We start from the raw sequence: 21,887 nt of genomic DNA, 5'->3' as shown, positions 1-21,887 counted from the left end.
TGCTCATTAGCCCTGTATACAGCCACTCTGCTCATTAGCCCTGTATACAGCCACTCTGCTCATTAGCCCTGTATACAGCCACTCTGCAACATTAGCCATGTATACAGCCACTCTGCAACATTAGCCCTGTATACAGCCACTCTGCAACATTAGCCCTGTATACAGCCACTCTGCAACATTAGCCCTGTATACAGCCACTCTGCTCATTAGCCCTGTATACAGCCACTCTGTTCATTAGCCCTGTATACAGCCACTCTGCTCATTAGCCCTGTATACAGCCACTCTGCAACATTAGCCCTGTATTCAGCCACTCTGATCATTAGCCCTGTATAGTCACTCTGCTCATTAGCCCTGTATACAGCCACTCTGCAACATTAGCCCTGTATACAGCCACTCTGCAACATTAGCCCTGTATACAGCCACTCTGCTCATTAGCCCTGTATACAGCCACTCTGCTCATTAGCCCTGTATACAGCCACTCTGCTCATTAGCCCTGTATACAGCCACTCTGCTCATTAGCCCTGTATACAGCCACTCTGCTCATTAGCCCTGTATTACAGCCACTCTGCAACATTAGCCCTGTATACAGCCACTCTGCTCATTAGCCCTGTATACAGCCACTCTGCTCATTAGCCCTGTATACAGCCACTCTGCTCATTAGCCCTGTATACAGCCACTCTGCTCATTAGCCCTGTATACAGTCACTCTGCTCATTAGTCCCGTATACAGCCACTCTGCTCATTAGCCCTGTATACAGCCACTCTGCAACATTAGCCCTGTATACAGCCACTCTGCAACATTAGCCCTGTATACAGCCACTCTGCAACATTAGCCCTGTATACAGCCACTCTGCAACATTAGCCCTGTATACAGCCACTCTGCAACATTAGCCCTGTATACAGCCACTCTGCAACATTAGCCCTGTATACAGCCACTCTGCAACATTAGCCCTGTATACAGCCACTCTGCAACATTAGCCCTGTATACAGCCACTCTGCAACATTAGCCCTATATACAGCCACTCTGCAACACTTATTGGGTGTAAAAGTTGGAACATTGGGATCCTTTTAACGTTAACAAAAAATCCCTAACCGAAAAACCATTTATTTTACCCCCACTTAATTATAAATCACAGTTCAGTTATAACAATACATTATTTTCTGTGTTATAGCCAATAGGCTGGAAAGGCCTGGGGAAGTTGTGCAATTCAAATACAACCAGAGAGGAAGAGGCAAAACGGACACTACTTGGTGAATTTGCAAGGCATGACAAAACACTGCAAGGTGAAGATTACCAAAACATATGAGCACGCTTCTGCCTCTCTCTCCCTGGCCTGCCTGCTCGCTAATGAAGCAAGTGTGTTCAGTCTTCGGTCTGTTGTGTGTATAGTATCCTAGCCTATTCACCGCACCGATGTCTTAGAGGGGTAACCTACTCTTCGTTTTGGTCTCATATGAAATGACAGTAGCCTGTATCGATTACGCTTTTCAGACTTATTGGGATGTGGCCCCTTGAAAGCGTATCCGCTACTGCATGTTTGATTGTCTGTGAGGGTATGCTACACTACGGGTTTTCAAATGCCGACACGAAACATTGTCTGGTGATATGAACGGACGTTTTACTTGTCTGTAAAGGAATGTCGCTTCTGAAGTGGGACTCAAATCCATCACTCGGCAATCAGAACCGTCAACCAAATAATATCGAGCTGCGGCGCTGCAAAAGTACAGACCTGATGCGGCACTGTTTTTTTAATTGTCTGAAAAGTTATCAATTGTTGCTATCGACATGATATACTGTAGCTGCGTTCTGTCTGTAACGGGTTACGGTAGATATAACTTCATTAATCAGCCCTTGCGGTCATACATATGCAATAGCGCCATTATTCTGCATTGTAAATTGATGTGGAATTGTATGATGTTTTTGTATTGTTTTAACGGAAAACCGATTTATATAAAAAATGGCCGTTTAAACCTTAAGCAATATTGTCCATTTGTCACGTCCCCAATTGGAACTGCAATGTAATGCATTGTAGAAGGAAGGAGCAGAGTGGCTATAGCTTATGTAGAGACATACCAAATACATTGACAACATTTTAGGTGTAACAAACAAAACATGAATGGCACAAATTATCATTCATTCACCTGTCTGTAGTAGACTTCGTAAACTGGGTTTCCACTCGATAACTGCAGAGAAATCAAGAAACGTCAGGGGAGATGTAGTTTAAAAAAATAATCCAAAACTAGCACGTTTACTTACACATTTTGGTCTACTTACATTCAACACATTTTTGGGAAGACTTGAAAGATGTAACCTATGTTGTCACAGGTGAAGTTACAGCGAATCAACAGTGTCTAAATCTGTGTCACTGTCAGTATGAAGTGGTTTCAAGTCTGCCATGACCAATCTCTTTTAAGTAGAGCAACCCACATTACTTGTAATAAAGATGAGCAAGTCAACAGCCATAAGAAACGGTGTGAACAGTGACGATTAGGAAGATAAAGAAGGAAATTACAGCTGAGCTAACAAACACTGGAGCTAACAGCTAACAGTTCAACTTTTGGTGACTTGGCTGCAAGCTAACTTCAAATAGACTAGTAGCTAATTGTTTGACAGTGATAGTGTTACGGACACAACTACGATAGTAAAACATTGATTGTCAATGTGATTCATGATATTAGGAAAACATAGCTACAGCTAGATAGCAATCATTTAGCTACACCAACTGAGCTACATTGTCGGCTCCCTTCCTGTTGCAGGCGAAAATGCTAACAGCTAGCTAGATAGCTAACAAGGGGACATGCATCAATCTTTGACTTCTCAGCTAGTGGTTACCATATAATTCAATCACTTTCTAGATGTGTGAATAACTAGCTAATGTACACCATTTAACCATAGCAAAAACATCTGGAAAGTACGTTTTTGGAGTTACCTGGGTGAGAGTCATGAGCGCCGCCATATTTCCTGCTGTGTCGAGAGCGCGCACACCCTTGAAGCTACGACGCGCCTCACCACTGACAGCTCGACATTGTTGACATCAGTGGTGTGGAGGAGCATGAATGCAAGGGGAGGGAAAACTTGTTATTTTCAGTAACACCGAATAAAAGAAGACAATAGAATAGAACTAGCTACACCCTTTTCCATTGTTCACCCTCTTCTATTCAGTGCCAAGTCTAGGACAAAAAGGCTTCTCAACAGTTTTTACCCCCAAGCGATAAGACTCCGGAACAGGTAACCAAATGGTTACCCAGACTATTTGCATTGTGTGTGTCCCCCAACCCCTCTTTTACGCTGCTGCTACTCTCTGTTTATCTTATATGCATAGTCACTTTAACTATACATTCATGTACATACTACCTCAATTGGCCCGACCAACCAGTGGTCCCGCACATTGGCTAACCGGGCTATCTGCATTGTGTCCCACCACCCACCACCCCCTCTTTACTCTACTGCTACTCTCTGTTCATCATATATGCATAGTTACTTTAACCAAATCTACAAGTACAGACTACCTTAATCAACCTGACTAACCGGTGTCTGTATGTAGCCTCGCTACTTTTATAGCCTCGCTACTATATATAGCCTCTCTACTATATATAGCCTTGCTACTGTATTTAGCCTGTCTTTTTACTGTTGTTTAATTTCTTTACTTACCTATTGTTCACCTAATACCTTTTTTGCACTATTGGTTAGAGCCTGCAAGTAATCATTTCACTGTAAGGTCTACCTACACCTGTTGTATTCAGCATTTCACTGTAAGGTCTACCTACACCTGTTGTATTCAGCATTTCACTGTAAGGTCTACCCACACCTGTTGTATTCGGCATTTCACTGTAAGGTCTACCTACACCTGTTGTATTCAGCATTTCACTGTAAGGTCTACCTACACCTGTTGTATTCAGCATTTCACTGTAAGGTCTACTACACCTGTTGTATTCAGCATTTCACTGTAAGGTCTACTACACCTGTTGTATTCAGCATTTCACTGTAAGGTCTACTACACCTGTTGTATTCAGCATTTCACTGTAAGGTCTACTACACCTGTTGTATTCAGCATTTCACTGTAAGGTCTACCTACACCTGTTGTATTCAGCATTTCACTGTAAGGTCTACCTACACCTGTTGTATTCGGCGCACGTGACAAATAAACTCTGATTTGATTTTCCATTCCTTATAACTTTTATGAAAAATATGTTGTCAAAGAAATTGTGGTCATTATAGAACACAGACATTCAATAAATGGGAATAAACACTCAAGTTGAATCACTTATTGCCGAGGCATTTTGCTAATTTACTGTGCTTGTTATTCAACAGGCGCACTATTTTTCTAATTTATTGTCTGTCTTTATTACTGTTTTTTTTGTTTTTTATTGCTTTGGTACTATTTTCACAAGTATGTGGAGAATTTTAGTAGTACAGAACTAAAAAACTACAAACTGGTAACACTTGTAACGCAGCTAGTCATACATATTGTGCCTTTCATTGTGCATTCATTTTGTTTGTAGACATCTTTCACCACACAACCATTCAAAATATACGTTAACTGTGAAATATAATGAGTACATTGGTTTAATCATAAAAACACAAAATAATTATATCGTTTCAATGTAGTTATTTTAACAACCAGTTCATCCAATTGCAAAACATTTACGATACATGTTTCAAAATTGCCCTTTGAATGTAGTATGCGACAGTACATTACAGTGTTTTCACATTAGACAACACACTTGCAGTACCCATTAAAATTGACTGAACATCAAATGTCTATAATTTCCATCCCATGTGTGATCAAATGTGTGATGATTGAAGACATCTTTCACAATGTAATCACAATACGAATTCGCAGTAAATATCCTCATTGTTCATGCAACTGGGGGAAAACTTTTGGCATGGCGAATTCAAGCCTGACATACTGTAGGTCTGGATGTAAATCATTGCATGGCTCGTCTGTGGGGGATGATATGTGCCAGAATTAAGCCTAGACAACTGCACCACCGTGTGGCTGTCGCCTGCCATTGAACGTCTGACTGACATGACACGATACAAACGCCTTGCTAACGTCTGCGTGACGCCTGCGTGTTAATGAAAGTCATAAGGTGCATAGTTTATATTTAAATGTATTAAACCATAAATGTTAGAAACTTAATGTTTTTCCTGTGCACGCCGACATGCCAAGGTAGCCACCTTGAGCCACCGCTTGTGTATTTCCTGTTATAGCTAATGGCTTATAAAAGATGATGTCCAATCTATAGGTCATCTATCTTTCCCTCAACAACTCATGGCATGGTATGTTGTCCTATCTCGCTGTATACAGATCTAAATATTGTTAGCCAATCACAGACTGTGTTGTTACCAGTTCCCAGTAGCCTACATCAGAGAACCAATAAGAGTTGTGTCCGTGGCTTTCAGTCGAATAGAGGAGTTCATAGGCTTTCCCAGGGGGTCCGTGCACTCGATTTTCGAGAGTGTCTGGCCAAGATAGTTTCCTTAGAGACAATGAAAATAATTACCAAGATGTCCTTGATCCGACTGAGGAGTAAGCAGGTTATATTTAAGTTGTGATATCACTAGGAAATATTTAGCCCTACTGTGTTGCTAAGGCAAATTTGGTTGATTTGAAAATAATAACTTTTTGTCTACAACGAGCATAAGCAATATTTTTTACTATGTCGATAGGGGAGTAGATTAGTGTACAATAATAACGTAATTTGATGTGCTAGTATTATTTATTTCATGGATGAATTACATTGTAAATGAAAATATACACACATGGGGCTATAGGATATATACATGTACATATTTTACATTGTAATACACTACCCCTACATTCCACTGTGTGCTGGAGCTATGGATTTATTTTTCCACTGTCTCTAGGCCTACGCATTCACACTCGAACGGAATTGAATGTGGGATGCATAACTACTTTTCACTGAAGAAGGGAACGAGGTACAACTTATAATTTCGATCGAAGACCTTAAAAGCATGCCTGACAAGAGCAATGAAATCATAACGATATCTAAATATAGTGTGGATAACAGAATAGCCTATTCTACAATAATGTAAGTCTATGGGCTAGTATTCATTTAAATGATTATGGTATTGTACAAGGTAGATAGAGGAGCAGCAATGTCGAGGAGCAATAATGTAAGTCTATGGGCTAGTATTCATTTATTTAAATTGTAAATGTGTACGAGTACGCTACTTCAGTCAATGATTATGGTATTGTACAAGGTAGATAGAGGAGCAGCAATGTAGAGGAGCAATAATGTAATTGAATGTGCTATAGTATAATTTGTTTAATTGATGAATGAAATTGTAAATGGGGATGGAGAGGCTACTTCATTCAGTGAATACTAAATGTCTTGCTATCTCTGGGAGTACGTTAGTGAAGGCTTTTCAGCTGTTGAACTATGGCAAGGTTGAAATCATTTCTAAATCGATCTTTCTTTTAGTCAATAAGTGATGAGCCAGAGCAACCAATCACCGTCCCTGCAGCTGTTCTACCCACCACCCACACTGCTCTCCCTCCACAAGCATGCTCATCCTCTACTCCTGTTCAACTAATTTGACACCAGACTGAAAAAGACTGTACATACATACCTCTGTGTCCATCTCATTGCAACATGATCCAACCAAGGCCAAAGATGCCTAAAATGTGAGAAATGTAAACAAGATGCTATAGTTGTATGTGTGTGTGTGTGTGTGTGTGTGTGTGTGTGTGTGTGTGTGTGTGTGTGCGTGTACGGACTTCCAAGAAAAGACATGAGTGGATGGCAAATGAGATAGCGATGAGAGTGAGAGCATAAGTATGAAAATAAAGACCCCTTGGGATCTAAAATGAATATGGGGTGCCCTCTTGTGTCTCCTTTTTTGTCCATTTGAGGATACCACAGTCACCCCTGGTGGAGGTTCTTGGAACACTGCTATTTAAGTCTGAGCAGAGGTTGACGAAAACATTCAAAGTTGGTGGTGCTACCAGGCAGATGTTTGAGAAAGGGGTTCCAAAAGGGTTCTTTGCCTGTCACGAAAGGACAACCCTTTTTGGTTCCAGGTAGAAGTCTTTTTGGTTCCATGAAAAACCCTCTGTGGAATGGAGCCCGAAAGAGTTCTACCTGGGACCAGAACGGATTCTCCTATGGAGACAGTGGAACAATCCTTTTAGGTGGTAGATAGCACCTTTTTATCTGAGTGTAGGCCTATATTGCAGTGGTGGTTCCGTGGTTTTCTGTAATAAAATAAATGACAAAAAAAATCAGAAATACTATGAAACAGACCCACTTTTAGCACACATTTGCAAACAGGCAAAGTAACCTTCTATGTGTGCTGAGGCACGTGTGATCCCTCAACATTGACAGGATTGACAACAACAAAAATTCATGCTCACATGCAAACAAACGTTAACATGTCTAACTTGCACCGTTATGCAATTATTAGGAGACTAGATACAAATAGCTAACACTGGCTACCAATGTTCTAGCATTCACTTATTGAGGCAAGCAGATCAAAGATGTCAAGGTGGTACCCAAGTATATGCCATGTGTATATGTGACACATACATATGTATGGTCATATGTTTTTATGTTTTATTTCATTTGTTATTTTATTTTATTTATTGTATCATAATGGAGGTTGGCTAGGTTGCTAATGGTTTACAGTTAAGAGAAGGGATTAGGATGGCGTCTGAACATTCTGTACTTTTTTTCAACAATGTTTTAGATCCAATTTGTTTTATTTTTTTATGAACAAAAGCTCAGTTTACTTTACAGCACCAGAGTTGTGGGTTCGATTAATACCAAAATGTGTGGACTATTTTCACTTTCAATAAAAGCGTCTGCTAAGTAAATATATTACGGTATTACAGTTCTGTATTAGCCAATGCAGTTTTAGCAACTTCGTTTTCTTTGGATACATGTTTACTGTATAGGGGATGCATTTATTTGTTTTTGACTTTGTGTACTGGTATTGTATTACTGCACTGTAAGAGCTACAAACACTATCTGTGTACGCGACCAATAAACATTGATTTGTTACATAAAGCACATCTCTAATATTGTCAATATCAGATTTTTTTTTAAACATATTGTGAAGTACAATCATAAGTCATCATAGTAGATTCAAGTATATATATATATATATACTTTCTGTTTCTACTTCACATACATTTTCATTATGTAGTTCTCAAAATCTGTAGGAGACAAACCAGATATGTAAATGTATAGGTTTACCAAATGTTTAAATGATCGATTAGGAGCAGTCGGATTAATAGTCAAATCCATATTAACAAAAGAGAATCCTATCAAAAGGAATGTGAGCGTTGCATTGCGAAAGGCAATTACTTTATATGAACATGTATTGCGATGTGAAAAAGTGACTGTGTTTGTACTTAAGTCAATTGAAAATGTTCTTTAGTTTTGAAACTGCCGTTTGATCAGTTTAGAGTTTTGTACTAAGTTGTGAAAATTTACATGTAAAACTTGCACCAAAGCAATAAACCGCCAGTGTTATTGTTTCCACCCACGTTGCAAAATTGTTTCATTATTTTTAATTAATCCAATTGGTTGATCATGAGTAAGACCTTTCTCAGATTATTTTTCCTACCGTCTAATATCAAACACTATTTTCAGTATAATATGTAGGGGTCAATAATAAGACCTCAGTTAAATTATTTTAAATAGAACTTTGGTATTAATAACATTGTTATAAGAAAAGTGCGCATTCCTAGGTGACATTGCTGTACAACATGGGGTTGACATGACAGCAATTATATGTTTGGTGTCCAACAGACCCTTGGCATTGTTAGGATGTAACGCCATTCAACGATCAAACAATCACGATACTTTCAAGGGGGAAAAAAAAAAAGGAATTTTAAAATTCAAAGCAGAAACCAACTGTATTTGACAGTCACAGCATTGAACAGGAGGGACAATTTATAAATGACTAATCTGTCACAATATTCATCAAAACGCAGAGAACCCAACAACTGTTTTAATTGGCCAAGCATGTAATCTCATTGAACACGTATGGAAACAAACAGTAAAGACAAACAAACAAGTGAGGAAAATTCAGCGCGAAACAAATTGATGTAATGAGAACACAGTAGAATAACAATGAGCTGATGTGAATGACAAAGTGCCAGGTCGGATGAGAAGGCACGTTGAGAAACATGTTGCACTTTACAAAACATTCAGTGGTACAAGAACCAATTTATTTCCAAACGATGACAACCAGTGACTTTGTGAATCACGTCAGAGCAGAGAACATCTTGGTGTGTTAAGTTGAGTCGGAAAAGAAAATGGCAGAGCCAATGGAAATATGTTACATGGTACAAAAGTAAATTAACTGCTGTTGGATATAAAGACACTGAACACACTACACAATTAAGCATGACGTACTGGATTGGGAGGACCTATGAATGTCATATCTGGATAAGGGAAACAAAAATCAACTATAAAACATACAAGCTGACGTGTGAATCACTAAGTCCAATACCACCCAATCTGTATCCCAAATGGCACCCGATCACCTATAATATATTATATATAGCAATACTTTTACCCAGGGGTCCTGGTCAAAACTGCACTATATCAGAGGTAGGGTGTCATTTGGGATACACTTCAGTAAAGCTTTTAACTCTCAATGGACCCATTGGCTTCTCAGGGGATGGATGCATAGCAGCCATGTTAACTCCCTGGTTAGTAGAGCCAGAGCGGGACACACACCCTAAATCACAAATCAACCCCTAGCTCATAGGTACTTGTGTAGATCTCAGAGGATTGCATAATTGGCAGATCAATCTTGCCCTCTGTTGGAATTGTAGTCAAATTGTGGACATCCTTCTTGAATCTCTCAGATCTACACCAGAGACTAGGATGTAGTGGCTAGGGGTTGAATTGGGATTCACAGACACTCGTGTCCAAGCCAGCCTATAGCTCATCTTTCTCTGGAACCTCTTCTTCCTCAGTTCCTTCCTCTGGAGTCTCCTCCTCCTCCTCCTCCTCTTCGTCCTCACCTTCCTCGTCCTCACCTTCCTCTTCTGCCTCAGTGGCTTGTTCTTTGTTTTTCTCATCTTCCTCTTTACGTTTCTTGTCATCTTCCTCCTGTTTCATTTTCTTCTCTGGCTCCTGTGACATGTGTAAAGAGGGGTGGTAACAGTAGATGGACATGTATTGACAGTGAACTGGAAGCCTTATTGTGGTAGGTGGCATGTTCAACATTTCTGCTCAAGCCCAGCACTAGGACACCCGATTCAAATAACCAAGGAGTTGATTGGTTGATGAATTGAAACATGGTGTGTTAATATTGGGAATGTACAAAGCACACTCATAGAAGAATAGAGGACCAGCCAGTTCAACACAGTATAGTTATCACATACCTTAGTAACACCCCATGTCTCAGCTCCAAACTCCTCTGCTTCCTTCACATCATCTGAGACCAGGAAGTTGTCAAAGATTGTGCCAGATTTCACCTGAAAAGAAACTCATGATGTTGGTGTCTTAACTACATTGATAATAAAAAATTTAAAAAAGCTATTTATTTCTCACATGACCAGGAAAAGGCCCTACTATCTACAATTAGCATTACTATAGATAGTCATAAGTCCATAGGGGGTAAAGTATAAAGGAAGCAAGATCTACTCAGAGTCTTCTAAAACCAACCAGCTTCAGTTAGCTTAGCTTACTACAAAGCAGCTTCAACGAGGGTTCGCCAGCTAACATTGATAAACAACCAGAACCAATCTTCAGGGTCATTAATAAAAGCTAAACTTCGATGTGTGTTTTTGACTGTCGAGTCCGCTAGATCGTTCCCATTTCAAGCTCATATTTTTTTTATTATATATTTAGGCACGTTAGCTGGCCAGCTCATTGACCCCTGCTTTGTAGTAAGCGAACTGAAGTCGGCTAGCTTCGAAGACTCTTAGTAGTAAACCCCTCAGGAGTTTCTTGGCAAGGTCACATGGTTAGGTAAAACTTGAGGGTAAAAATAGGAGTTTCTCACAGGTATCCACCATTAAAATGCATACATTTTATTAAATAATGTAGCATCTATGTATAATGTATTATGTTATATTTCAAATTCTGTGGTGTCCAGTCTCACCTGCCACAGATCCAGGCCCAGGACACTGATGTCATCAAACTTGTAGATGTTAGAGTCAGCGGCGTACTCTGGGTTATCGATCTCAGGATGGACCCAGGCTCCTTTGTAGTTAGGGTTGTCAATCTGCTTGGGCTTCCACTCTCCCTGCAGACAACGCATGGTTGTTGCTTTAGTCTTAGCCATTGTTTTTAAAAGCAGTAGGCACATTCTTCCTGCACCTTAACCCAGGGTTAAGGAAGATATTTAGCCCGGGGCTAAGCGAATGTTCACTCTTGCACATTTTAGAAGTGGGCTAGTTGGCCCTGCTCCGGAGCACGGTTAGCGCCGACTTTTCGGAGTTAGCCCCAGAAACACTGTGCCAATATAGCCAGTGTGAGCCAGGGTCAAGAACAACGCCTAGCATGCTCACTGTCCAATCACAAAAGCTGCACTGAAACTTAATTTACATATGCATGTTAATTTGATCAGTAAAATCATACCATTTCATCCTTCAATCTGAGCAAAATACTGTAATACGTGCAAAATCAAAAATGTTTGCCATGCAGGTTGGCTAATGTCTTCGTACTTACCCAACTAAAGCAACTGCTATAAGGGCAGCAAACACTTTTCATAGCTTTTATGTATTCGGCGCATGTGACAAATAAAGTTTGATTTGATTCATCTCTGCACAGGGGCGAGATCGCATATCAAAAGTAAAACAGTTTCCGAGGTCAGACAGCAAAAACCATCACTGTTGGAAATCAAATGCTGGTCCATGTATATAGACTCTTTTTTCTCTACTGTGTTATTGACTTGTTAATTGTTTACTCCATGTGTAACTCTGTTGTCTGTTCACACTGCTATGCTTTATCTTGGCCAGGTCGCAGTTGTAAATGAGAACCTGTTCTCAACTAGCCTACCTGGTTAAATAAAGGTAAAATTAAATAAAAAATTAAAAGATGCAAGAGGAAATGGCATTACTAAGTTGGTCGCATGTCAGAGACAAAATGTAGTCTAGCGGTTAAGAGCTTTGTGCCAGTAACTAAAAAGGTTGCTGGTTCAAATCCCCGAGCCAACTAGGTGAAAAATATGTTGATGTGCCCTTGAGCAAGGCACTTATCCAGAGCAACTTACAGGCGCAATTAGGGTTAAGTGTATCTACCAAATGACTAAAATGCTTGTCCGTTATCCCAGGGCTTTGGAATACATGTGAATACTTACCCCAGTGTAAAAAAATGCTCATGTGAACACAGGCTAAGCTAGCCCTGGGGCTAAGAACAACGCATCTAGCCCTGGGGCTAAGAACAACGCATCTAGCCCTGTGGCTAAGAACAACGCATCTAGCCCTGGGGCTAAGAACAACGCATCTAGCCCTGGGGCTAAGAACAACGCATCTAGCCCTGGGGCTAAGAACAACGCATCTAGCCCTGGGGCTAAGAACAACGCATCTAGCCCTGGGGCTAAGAACAACGCATCTAGCCCTGGGGCTAAGAACAACGCATCTAGCCCTGGGGCTAAGAACAACGCATCTAGCCCTGGGGCTAAGAACAACGCATCTAGCCCTGGGGCTAAGAACAACGCATCTAGCCCTGGGGCTAAGAACAACGCATCTAGCCCTGGGGCTAAGAACAATGCAGTGTGATAATGTCTATAGAGTCTTCCTCAACTTGTGCCAGTTGCACAAAGGTTAAGTCCTAACCAGTTTTGCAACAAACGGTCCAAATTGTGTGGCATTATTTCAGGAAACAACTTCCTCCATTCCACTTCACAAAAACTGAATGGCAACAAAAAGCTGTTGCAAAAAAATGTTGCTAGAACTTCCCTTTCAAGAATAACATGTTTCTACAACGTTGCGGTCTTGAATACCACTCTGGCTAAGCACATCTCATTGACAAATTAGCTGAAAACACTCCTCTTGGTTCAGTTTGATAAGCTGATAGTGTTTCTCAACTAATGTCCTCGAGTACCATCCATTGCACATTTTTGTCCCAGAACCACACTAACAAATCTGAGTCAAAATACTTATAGGAAGCCTTTGATTAGTTGAATTAGGTACACTTGTTCTGGGCTTGTAGACTGGAGTTGAGGAACACTGGTATAGTGTGATCACTGATCACAGCCCCAGCCTAGTTTAACACAAACCTTGTACTCTGGGTTGGTGATCACAGGCGGCTCCCACTCTCCATCCATGTCCACGTCCCAGTCGTCAGGCTTCTTGGCATCAGGGTCAGGGATGTTCTCAGCCACATCCCAGTCCTGGAACAACAGTCATTAACTACTACAGTATAGCTTACTGGACCAATCATGGACACACAGCTCACAATATAAAAATCACTTCCTGCTAAGGCACGTCGAGGTCAACCTCACTATTATCATGGTAAAACCAATAATAATATATGACTTGGACGAAAATAGGTGTAGGTACTCTGGTCCTGTTTATATTTAAGAGCAGGAGCTCCACAATACTTTTGAGTTTAATAGTCTATCAGAAGAACAGGAACTCAAACAGTGAAACATCTGAGGAGGTGTTGCTACTAGCCCCTCCCGAGTGGCGCAGTGGTCTAAAGCACTGCATCTCAGTGCTACAGACCCTGGTTAGATTCCAGGCTGTATCACAACCGGCCGTAGGGCGGTGCACAATTGGCCCAGCGTCATCCGGGTTTGGCCAGGGGGAATAGGCCGTCATTGTAAATAAGAATTTGTTCTTAACTGACTTGCCTAGTTAAATAAAATACACTCAGCTCCTGCACTGACTATAGTAATAATGAGGCATCTGTCCTCTACTTTCTTTTACTGGGTGTATTTTACAGTAAAGTGTCTTCATATGATCTAAATGCAGTTTAAATAAAAGTTTGATTTGAATAGGTTTGGTGCCACGTGGTGTTTAAAGACAGTGGTTGTACCTCTGGCTTGGTGTCTTCAGCATCGTCCATCTTGGGGCGGTCGTCCCAGTCCTCGGGCTTCTTGGCCTCGGGGTCCTTGATGGTCTTAGCCGGCAGGAAGTCCCAGTCCTCCTCCAGAGTGCCTGACTCAACCTTCTCATTATCGATCTTCACCTCGTAGGTCTGGTTTGGGTTCAGGATCAGCGTGTACAGGTGGGTCAGCTCATCATCCTGAAGAGGGGGAAGAGAGATCGCTTAGGTTAAAGTAGGTGTGTGTGTGTGAGAGGGTGAGACGGTAATCAGAGGACAGAACTCAAAACCAGAGCACCTTACCTTGCACTTGACTTCCTTCTTGATGAGGTGATTCTTGCCCTTGTAGTTGAAGATAACGTGGACCTTCTTGGTGCTGTAGCCACAGATGTCAGGGCCTGTACAGGTCGCAGGACAGAGTATGATCAAATTAGCACTAGAGGTGCTAATTGCATATTTAGTTGAATTTAATTCATGTTAGCAGGCAATATTAATTAGGGAAATTGTGTTACTTCTCTTGCGTTCATTGCGCGCAGAGTCAGGGTATATGCAACAGTTTGGGCCACCTGGCTCGCTGCGAACTAATTTTCCAGAATTACGACATAACATTGAAAGTTGTGCAATGTAACAGCAATATTTAGACTGAGGGTTGCCACCCGTTAGATAAAATACAGATCAATTACGCATTTCACTGAAAGAATAAACGTTTTGTTTTCGAAATGATAGTTTACGGATTTGACCATATTAATGACCAAAGGCTCGTACTTGTGTTTATTATATTATAATTAAGTCTAGGCTAGTAAGCATGTATTCATTCAAACTTTACTGCGTTTGCAAGCAGCTCATAGCAATATTTGAAGCACAGCGCTGTTTATGACTTCAAGCCGATCAACTCCTGAGATTAGGCTGGCAATACTAAAGTGCCTATTAGAACATCCAATAGTCAAAGGTATATGAAATACAAATGGTATAGAGAGAAAGTCGACGTGTCATAATTCCTATAATAGCTACAACCTAAAACTTGTTAACTTCTTGGATATAGGGGGTGCTATTTTAATTTTTGGATGAAAAACGTTCCCGTTTTAAACAAGATATTTTGTCACGAAAAGATGCTCAACTATGCATATAATTGACAGCTTTGGAAAGAAAACACTGACGTTTCCAAAACTACAGTTACAGGCGAAACCCAGATAAAAATTCAATCAGGAAGTGCCGCATTTTTTGAAACCTTATATGGCTGTGAATGGGCCACGAATGAGCTTAGGCTTTCTGTCGCTTCCCTAAGGTGTTGACAGCATTGACGTATTTGTAGGCATATCATTGGAAGATTGACCATAAGAGACTACATCTACCAGGTGGTCGCTTGGTGTCCTCCGTTGCAATTATTGCGTAATCTCCAGCTGCAGTATTTCTCCGTTTGCTTCTGATGAGAAACCAACTGTCACGACTAATATATTATCAAATAGATATGTGAAAAACACCTTGAGGATTGATTCTAAACTACGTTTGCCATGTTTCTGTCGATATTATGGAGCTAATTTGGAAAAAAGTTTGGCGTTGTAGTGACTGAATTTTCTGGTCTTTTTCTTAGCCAAACGTGATGAACAAAACGAAGCTATTTCGCCAACAAAAATAATATTTTTGGAAAAAAATGAACATTTGCTATCTAACAGAGTCTCGTCGTTGAAATCATCTGAAGTTCTTCAAAGGTAAATGATTTTATTTGAATGCTTTTCTTGTTTTTGTGAAAATGTTGCCTGCTGAATGCTAGGCTTAATGCTATGCTAGGCTATCTATACTCTTACACAAATGCTTGTGTAGCTTTGGTTGAAAGGCATATTTTGAAAATCTGAGATGACAGTGTTGTTAACAAAAGGCTAAGCTTGTGTTTGAATATATTTAAAATAAATAATAAAATCAGCTTTGGCTTTTTTTGGTCCTCCAATAAATTGGTATCGGCGTTGAAAAATCATAATAGGTCGACCTCTAGTAGAGACCTTCCATCCAATCACCACAAAGCTGTCCAACATAATTGAGTCATCGTCACACACACACCAGTCCTGATGTTCCTGCCCATGTTATTAGACTAGGAAATAAACCTACTCATAGGCTCCAAAAAGGACCCAGAGTTTTCCCTGGTAGGAAAAACTCCTGTGTGTATTCACTAACCAAATGGAAGCAAATGGAACAAAAACAGGGAGGGACCTACCTGAATTTGTATAATATATTAAAAAGGAACTCTTGTTTATGTTGCAAAATGTTTGGCTACAATTTTCTATGATGTGCCCTAATGAATACACGCCAGTGCACTGCCCATAAGACCAGACAGAGGTACCTACCGAACATGATGTAGTACTGGGAGTCTCCGTGCATCTCAGCCTGGTCAAGGGTGGAGGGGAACACCTTGACATAACCGCCACCACAGTCAATTTTCTGCTCGTGTTTCACAGTGAACTGAATCACCAGAGTCTTCCCCTCGTTGCTGAAGGGTTCGAAGCGGGCCGATGCGGCATAGAAACGGGCGTCCTGGCTCGTCTGTAGACCTGGGGACACAGCCAGAGTGTTGCATGGTAACACTGATGAATACTCGCTGTATAACAGTCATTATGGCTGACAACACAATAGTCACAAATCACCAACAGCCATTATCAGTATCTTAGTTAATAACAGAACATGTTCAAGACCCCAGCCAAACAGCAGGCTGCAGAATTGTGGTAAATTCCATCAATTCAGGAAGTAAACCAAAAAGCTAGTGTAGGAATTTCAGTTCACTTCCTGAAATGACCCCAAACCCCTGGTAGGCAGCACTGACCCAGGAGACAATAAAGAAACTGACCCAGTAAGGTCATGGACCCAGGAGGCAATAATGAACTAACCTTTGTCCTTCTCAGCATCTCCATAGAAGTTACCAGCTGTCAGTTTCCACTCTCCGTAGTCTGCCTTGTGCTTAGAGTCCAGCCAGCGAGTCTTCCAGGCATCTACAGAAAGATACACCAACCAATGAACAGTCAGAATCATCAAAAATTAAAGACCAGTCACTGATATCGCCTTACAGTGTAAAATATGGCAAGGCCTTCTCCATCTCAAACACAGTAATTTTACAGTCTGGACACCATCTGATAAGGGCAAAAACCTTCATTTCAGTTTATTTTTTATTTTTTTAAAAGGTGTCACTAGCCACTTCTCTGATGACATACACAAAAACAAATGGCTTGATGATTAGGTATGGTGAGTCAAAATGTTACAAATGGAACTCATGATTCTGTCTGAATAGACCAGTGTAGCCTAACTAACGTGAATGTAGTTACCTAACTAAGTCTGCAAATGTTACATTGTCAAAGCAAATTCTTTCAATATGTAGCACTATAGCTAGCATTAACATGTAAGTAATGCATGTGCAACAAAATATGCAGCATACAGTTAAATTGAAGAGAAGGCAGTGTGACAACACATTTCCAGGTCCATCTTTGAAACTCGTGCATGGCCTGAGTAAGTGGGCTAGCTAGCTAGCTAACGTTTCTAGACGAGGGTGGAACGTCAGAAATAACACGAACTTACCTCCATCAAGGAATTGTTCTTGGAAATAAACGGTAGAATGAACAGAAAATATGGACAGAATTATCGCGAATGATCCCAAGACCTGCATTTTGACCGCCTAAAGCTTAAACGTTGTCCTCAAAAGAGACTCTTCCAGGTAATGTCTTGTGATTTCATTGAATGACAAGGAAGGGAAAGCAATTTCGGAGTTGCTCGAGTGAACAGATGTCTGCCTCTCATTGGTTCAAACGCTATCATCCTTAACCAATCAGATGAGACCACGAAACACACGCTCGGTCATTCCTCTTCCGGTGAACTAAATTCCGCTGATCCAGTGGTAAATTGTTTTGAATTGATAGTACAGAGTTTATGTCAAAATTGACTTTTCATAGCAGGTTAGGATAATTTATGCAGCAGCTTAGGAAAAGGGTTAGTGTTAGCTCAAATACAACATTGCCTAACTTTTAAAATCAGATTCATGGTCAGATTGAGCCTTATTCTACAATGTAGAAAATACTAAAAAATAAAGAAAATACTTAAATGAGTAGGTGTATCCAAACTTTTGACTGGTACTGTATGTATGTATGTATGTATGTATGTATGTATGTGTAACGGATGTGAAACGGCTAGAAGTCAGCGGTGGTGCGTGCTAAATAGTGTTTCAATCGTGGACGTCACTTGTTCTGAGACCTTGAAGTAATGGTTCCCCTTGCGCTGCAAGATCCGCGGCTTTTGTGGAGCGATGGGTAGCGATGCTTCGTGGGTGACTGTTGTTGGTGTGTGCAGAGGGTCCCTGGTTCGAGCCCGGGTATGGGCGAGGGGACGGTCTAAAGTTATACTGTTACATATGTATGTACATTACCAGTCAAAAGTTTGGACACAACTGATCATTCCAGGTGTTTTTTTTATTTGTACATTGTAGTTTAACAGTGAAGACATCAACACTGTGAAATAGCACATATGGAATCATGTAGTAACCAAAAAAGTGTTAAACAAATCCAAATATATTTTATATTTGAGATTCTTCAAAGTAGCCCATGTTTGCCTTGACAGCTTTGCACACGCTTGGCATTCTCTCAACCAGCCTCATGAGGTAGTAACCTGGAATGCATTTCAATTAACAGGTGTGCCTTGCTAAAAGTTTATTTGTGGAATTTCTTTCCTTCTTAATGCGTTTGAGCCAATCGGTTGTGTTGTGACCAGGTAGGGGTGGTATACAGAAGATAGTCCTATTTGGTAAAAAGCCAAGTCCATATTATGTCAAGAACAGCTCAAATAAGTAAACAGAAATGACAGTCCGTCATTACTTTAGGACATGAAGGGCAGTCAACTCAAAAAAATGTCAAGAACTTTGAAAGTTTCTTCAAGTGCAGTCGCAAAAACTATCAAGCACTGTGATGAAACTGGCTCTCATGAGGACCGCCACAAAAAAGGAAGACTCTTGGCATTCTCTCAACTAGCTTCACTAAGTCCCACTAAGCGCAAACCTGATGGGATGGCATATTGCTGCAGAATGCTGTGGTAGCCATGCCTGTTAAGTGTGCCTTGAATTCTAAATAAATTACAGTGTCACCAGCAAAGCACCCCCACACCATCATACCTCATCCTCCATGCTTCACGGTGGGAACCACACAAGCGGAGATCATCCTTCCACCTACTCTGCGTCTCACAAAGACACAGCGGTTGGCTCAAACACATTAATAAATAAACAAATTCCACAAATTAACAAGGCACACCTATTAGGTGAAATGCATTCCAGGTGACTACCTCATGAGGCTGGTTGAGAGAATAACAAGCGTGTGCAAAGCCGTCATCAAGGCAAAGTGTGGCTACTTTGAAGAAACTCAAATGTAAAATATATTTTGATTTGTTTATTAAACACTTTTTTAGTTACTACATGATTCCATGTGTTATTTCATAGTGTTGATGCCTTCACTATTATTCTACAATGTAGAAAATAGTAAAAATAAAGAAAAACCCTTGAATGAGTAGGTGTGTCCAAACTTTTGACTGGGACTGTATACTAAACAAAAATATAAAGGCAACATGTAAAGTGTTGTTCCTCACCAGAACTGTAGCCAGGGAATTGAATGTTCATTTCTCTACCATAAGCCACCTCCAATGTTGTTTTAGAAAATTTGGCAGTATGTCCAACTGGCCTCACAACCGCAGACCACATGTAACCATGCCATCCCAGGACCTCCACATCCAGCTTCTTCACCTGCGGGATCGTCTGAGACCAGCCACCCGGACAGCTGATGAAACTGAGGAGAATTCCTGTCTGTAATAAAGCTCTTTTGTAGGGAAAAACACATTTTGATTGGCTGGCTCTGGCTTCCCAGTGGCTATCCACGACTAAGCCCCTGCCCAGTCATGTGAAATCCACAGAGTAGGTCTTAATTTATACATTTAAATTGACTGATATCCTCAGTAATATCATTGAAATTGTTACATGTTGCATTTATATTTTTGTTCAGTAATAAAATGTCAAATGTATATTGTGAGAGGAAAAATTGCAAGATTATGTAAAAGTACTTTTATCAAATGGTTGTTTTATTCGACAGAATAGAGTATTCTTAACTATTGTGTGTGTGTGTGTTCTACTGAGGATGGGAGATAACACTAACAGAACAATTACAATGTATTTTGGGTGATAAAACCTAAAGAGCATTCCAGAGCATGGATTAATGTTGCTTTTCTATACCCTACCAGGGAAAGATGGCTCCAGTTTGGAGTCAGAGGGACGAACACTGGTCTATACAATGAAAACTGTTGACACAGCAGATACTGTCTGCAATGTGTCATAGGTATCTTTCATACAAATCTTAACCTTGTGACCCATTCTATAGATCTGTTGTTCGTCATGTAGGTTGAAAGGGGTGTATCTTGGCCATAAAAGACCTTTGTACTTTTGTCCCGGGGCTCTCAACGAATCATTTGACCGTGAATCGTCGACCAGCCAACATTATGATAGAGCCCTCAATCGATTCCCTTTATGTGTGTGCGTTGTATTGACCTGCACTATTATTAAAAAGTGATTCAAGATTTAGTTTAAGTATAACTCTGACTTGTGTGATCAGTTTGTCTCTCCTCATTTGATAGTAAAGAAATGAACCACAACAATATGTAAAATGTAGTGCATTCGGAAAGTACTCAGACCACTTGACTTTCTCCACATTTTGTTACGTTACAGCCTTATTCTAAAAATGATTCAATTATTTTTCTTCCTCATCAATCTACGCACAATACCTCATAATGACATCACAATACCCCATAATGACATCACAATACCTCATAATGACAAAGCAAAAACATTTTTTTTGTTTTACATTTTAGCTAATTCAGAATTAGTTTTTAAACAGAAATACCTTATTTACATAAGTCTTCAGACCATGTGATATGAGACTCCAAATTGATCTCAGGTGCATCCTGTTTCCATTGATCAGAGTAGCAGCAGCGAAGAAGGGGGAGGGGGGGCAATGCAAATAGTCTGGGTAGCCATTTGATTAGCTGTTCAGGAGTCTTATGGCTTGGGGGTAGAAGCTGTTTAGGATTCTCTTGGACCTAGACTTGGCGCTCCAGTACCGCTTGCCATGTGGTAGCAGAGAGAAAAGTCTATAACTAGGGTGGCTGGAGTCGTTGACCATTTTTAGGACCTTCCTCTGACACCGCCTGGTATAGAGGTCCTGGATGGTAGGAAACTTGGCCCCGGTTATGTACCGGGCCGTACGCACAACCCTCTGTAGTGCCTTGCGGTCAGAGGCCGAGCAGTTGCCATACCAGGCAGTGATGCAACCCATCAGGATGCTCTCGATGGTGCAGCTGTAATGCCTTTTGAGGATCTGAGGACCCATGCCAAATCTTTTCAGTCTCCTGAGGGGGAATATGTTTTGTTGTGCCCTCTTCACGCCTGTCTTGGTGTGCTTGGACCATTTTAGTTTATTGGTGATGTGGACACCAAGGAACTTGAAGCTCTCAACCTGCTCAACTACAGCCCTGTCGATGAGAATGGGGGCGTGCTCGTTCCTCCTTTTCCTGTAGTCCACAATCATCTCATTTGTCTTGATCACGTTGAGGGAGAGGTTGTTGTCCTTGCACCACACGGTCAGGTCTCTGACCTTCTCCCTATAGGTTATCTCATCGTTGTCGGGGATCAGGCCTACCACTGTTGTGTCATCAGCAAACTCTATGATGGTGTTGGAGTCGTGCCTGGCCGTGCAGTCATGAGTGAACAGGGAGTACAGAAGAGAGCTGAGCATGCACCCCTGAGGGGCCCCTGGGTTGAGGATCAGCGTGGTGGATGTGTTGTTACCTACCCTTACCACCAGGGGGAGGCCCATCAGGAAGTCCAGGATCCAGATGCAGAGG

The 21,887-nt window shown here is 40.9% G+C and overlaps 2 protein-coding genes across 3 annotated transcripts in view; both read right to left on the bottom strand.

Annotated features, from left to right (window-relative positions):
• Positions 1-3,102, bottom strand: part of LOC110530798 (epidermal growth factor receptor substrate 15-like 1) — a 66,894-nt gene extending 63,792 nt beyond the window's left edge. Inside the window, exons 1-2 of one of the 2 annotated variants that reach the window (XM_036986549.1) lie at positions 2,930-3,102; positions 2,142-2,183 (exon numbers count right to left, since the gene is read on the bottom strand). In XM_036986549.1, the coding sequence (XP_036842444.1) occupies positions 2,142-2,183; positions 2,930-2,956 (69 nt within the window). In that variant the 5' untranslated portion in view covers positions 2,957-3,102. The remainder of the gene's footprint in view (positions 1-2,141; positions 2,184-2,929) is intronic. The other variant, XM_036986548.1, reaches the window with a different exon arrangement.
• Positions 3,103-8,868: 5,766 nt separating this feature from the next.
• calr3b (calreticulin 3b) lies at positions 8,869-17,767 on the bottom strand. Its single transcript, XM_021614062.2, has 9 exons — positions 17,541-17,767; positions 16,859-16,960; positions 16,322-16,525; positions 14,286-14,380; positions 13,974-14,183; positions 13,213-13,326; positions 11,092-11,235; positions 10,370-10,462; positions 8,869-10,118 (listed from the first exon to the last, which is right to left on the bottom strand). Exons 1-9 carry the CDS (start codon positions 17,626-17,628, stop codon positions 9,921-9,923), a joined length of 1,248 nt encoding a protein of 415 aa, XP_021469737.1. The 5' UTR covers positions 17,629-17,767; the 3' UTR covers positions 8,869-9,920.
• Positions 17,768-21,887: the final 4,120 nt, after the last annotated feature.

Source organism: Oncorhynchus mykiss, chromosome 8 (genome assembly GCF_013265735.2).
Source record: "Oncorhynchus mykiss isolate Arlee chromosome 8, USDA_OmykA_1.1, whole genome shotgun sequence".
In the NCBI taxonomy this organism is placed as follows: Eukaryota; Metazoa; Chordata; class Actinopteri; order Salmoniformes; family Salmonidae; genus Oncorhynchus; species Oncorhynchus mykiss.
The sequence above is the reverse complement of the archived record's forward strand: the minus strand, read 5'-3'. Positions and strand labels throughout refer to the sequence as shown.

What these genes read in the sequence shown, in the direction of transcription:
- calr3b (XM_021614062.2), bottom strand. Translation starts at nt 17,628, where the DNA reads ATGCAGGTCTTGGGATCATTCGCGATAATTCTGTCCATATTTTCTGTT. An exon ending in CCAGTACTACATCATGTTCG is followed by an intron (nt 14,381 to 16,321) that starts GTAGGTACCTCT and finishes CGACCTGTACAG; the next exon opens with GCCCTGACATCTGTGGCTAC. An exon ending in CTGAAGACACCAAGCCAGAG is followed by an intron (nt 13,327 to 13,973) that starts GTACAACCACTG and finishes CTGTTGTTCCAG; the next exon opens with GACTGGGATGTGGCTGAGAA.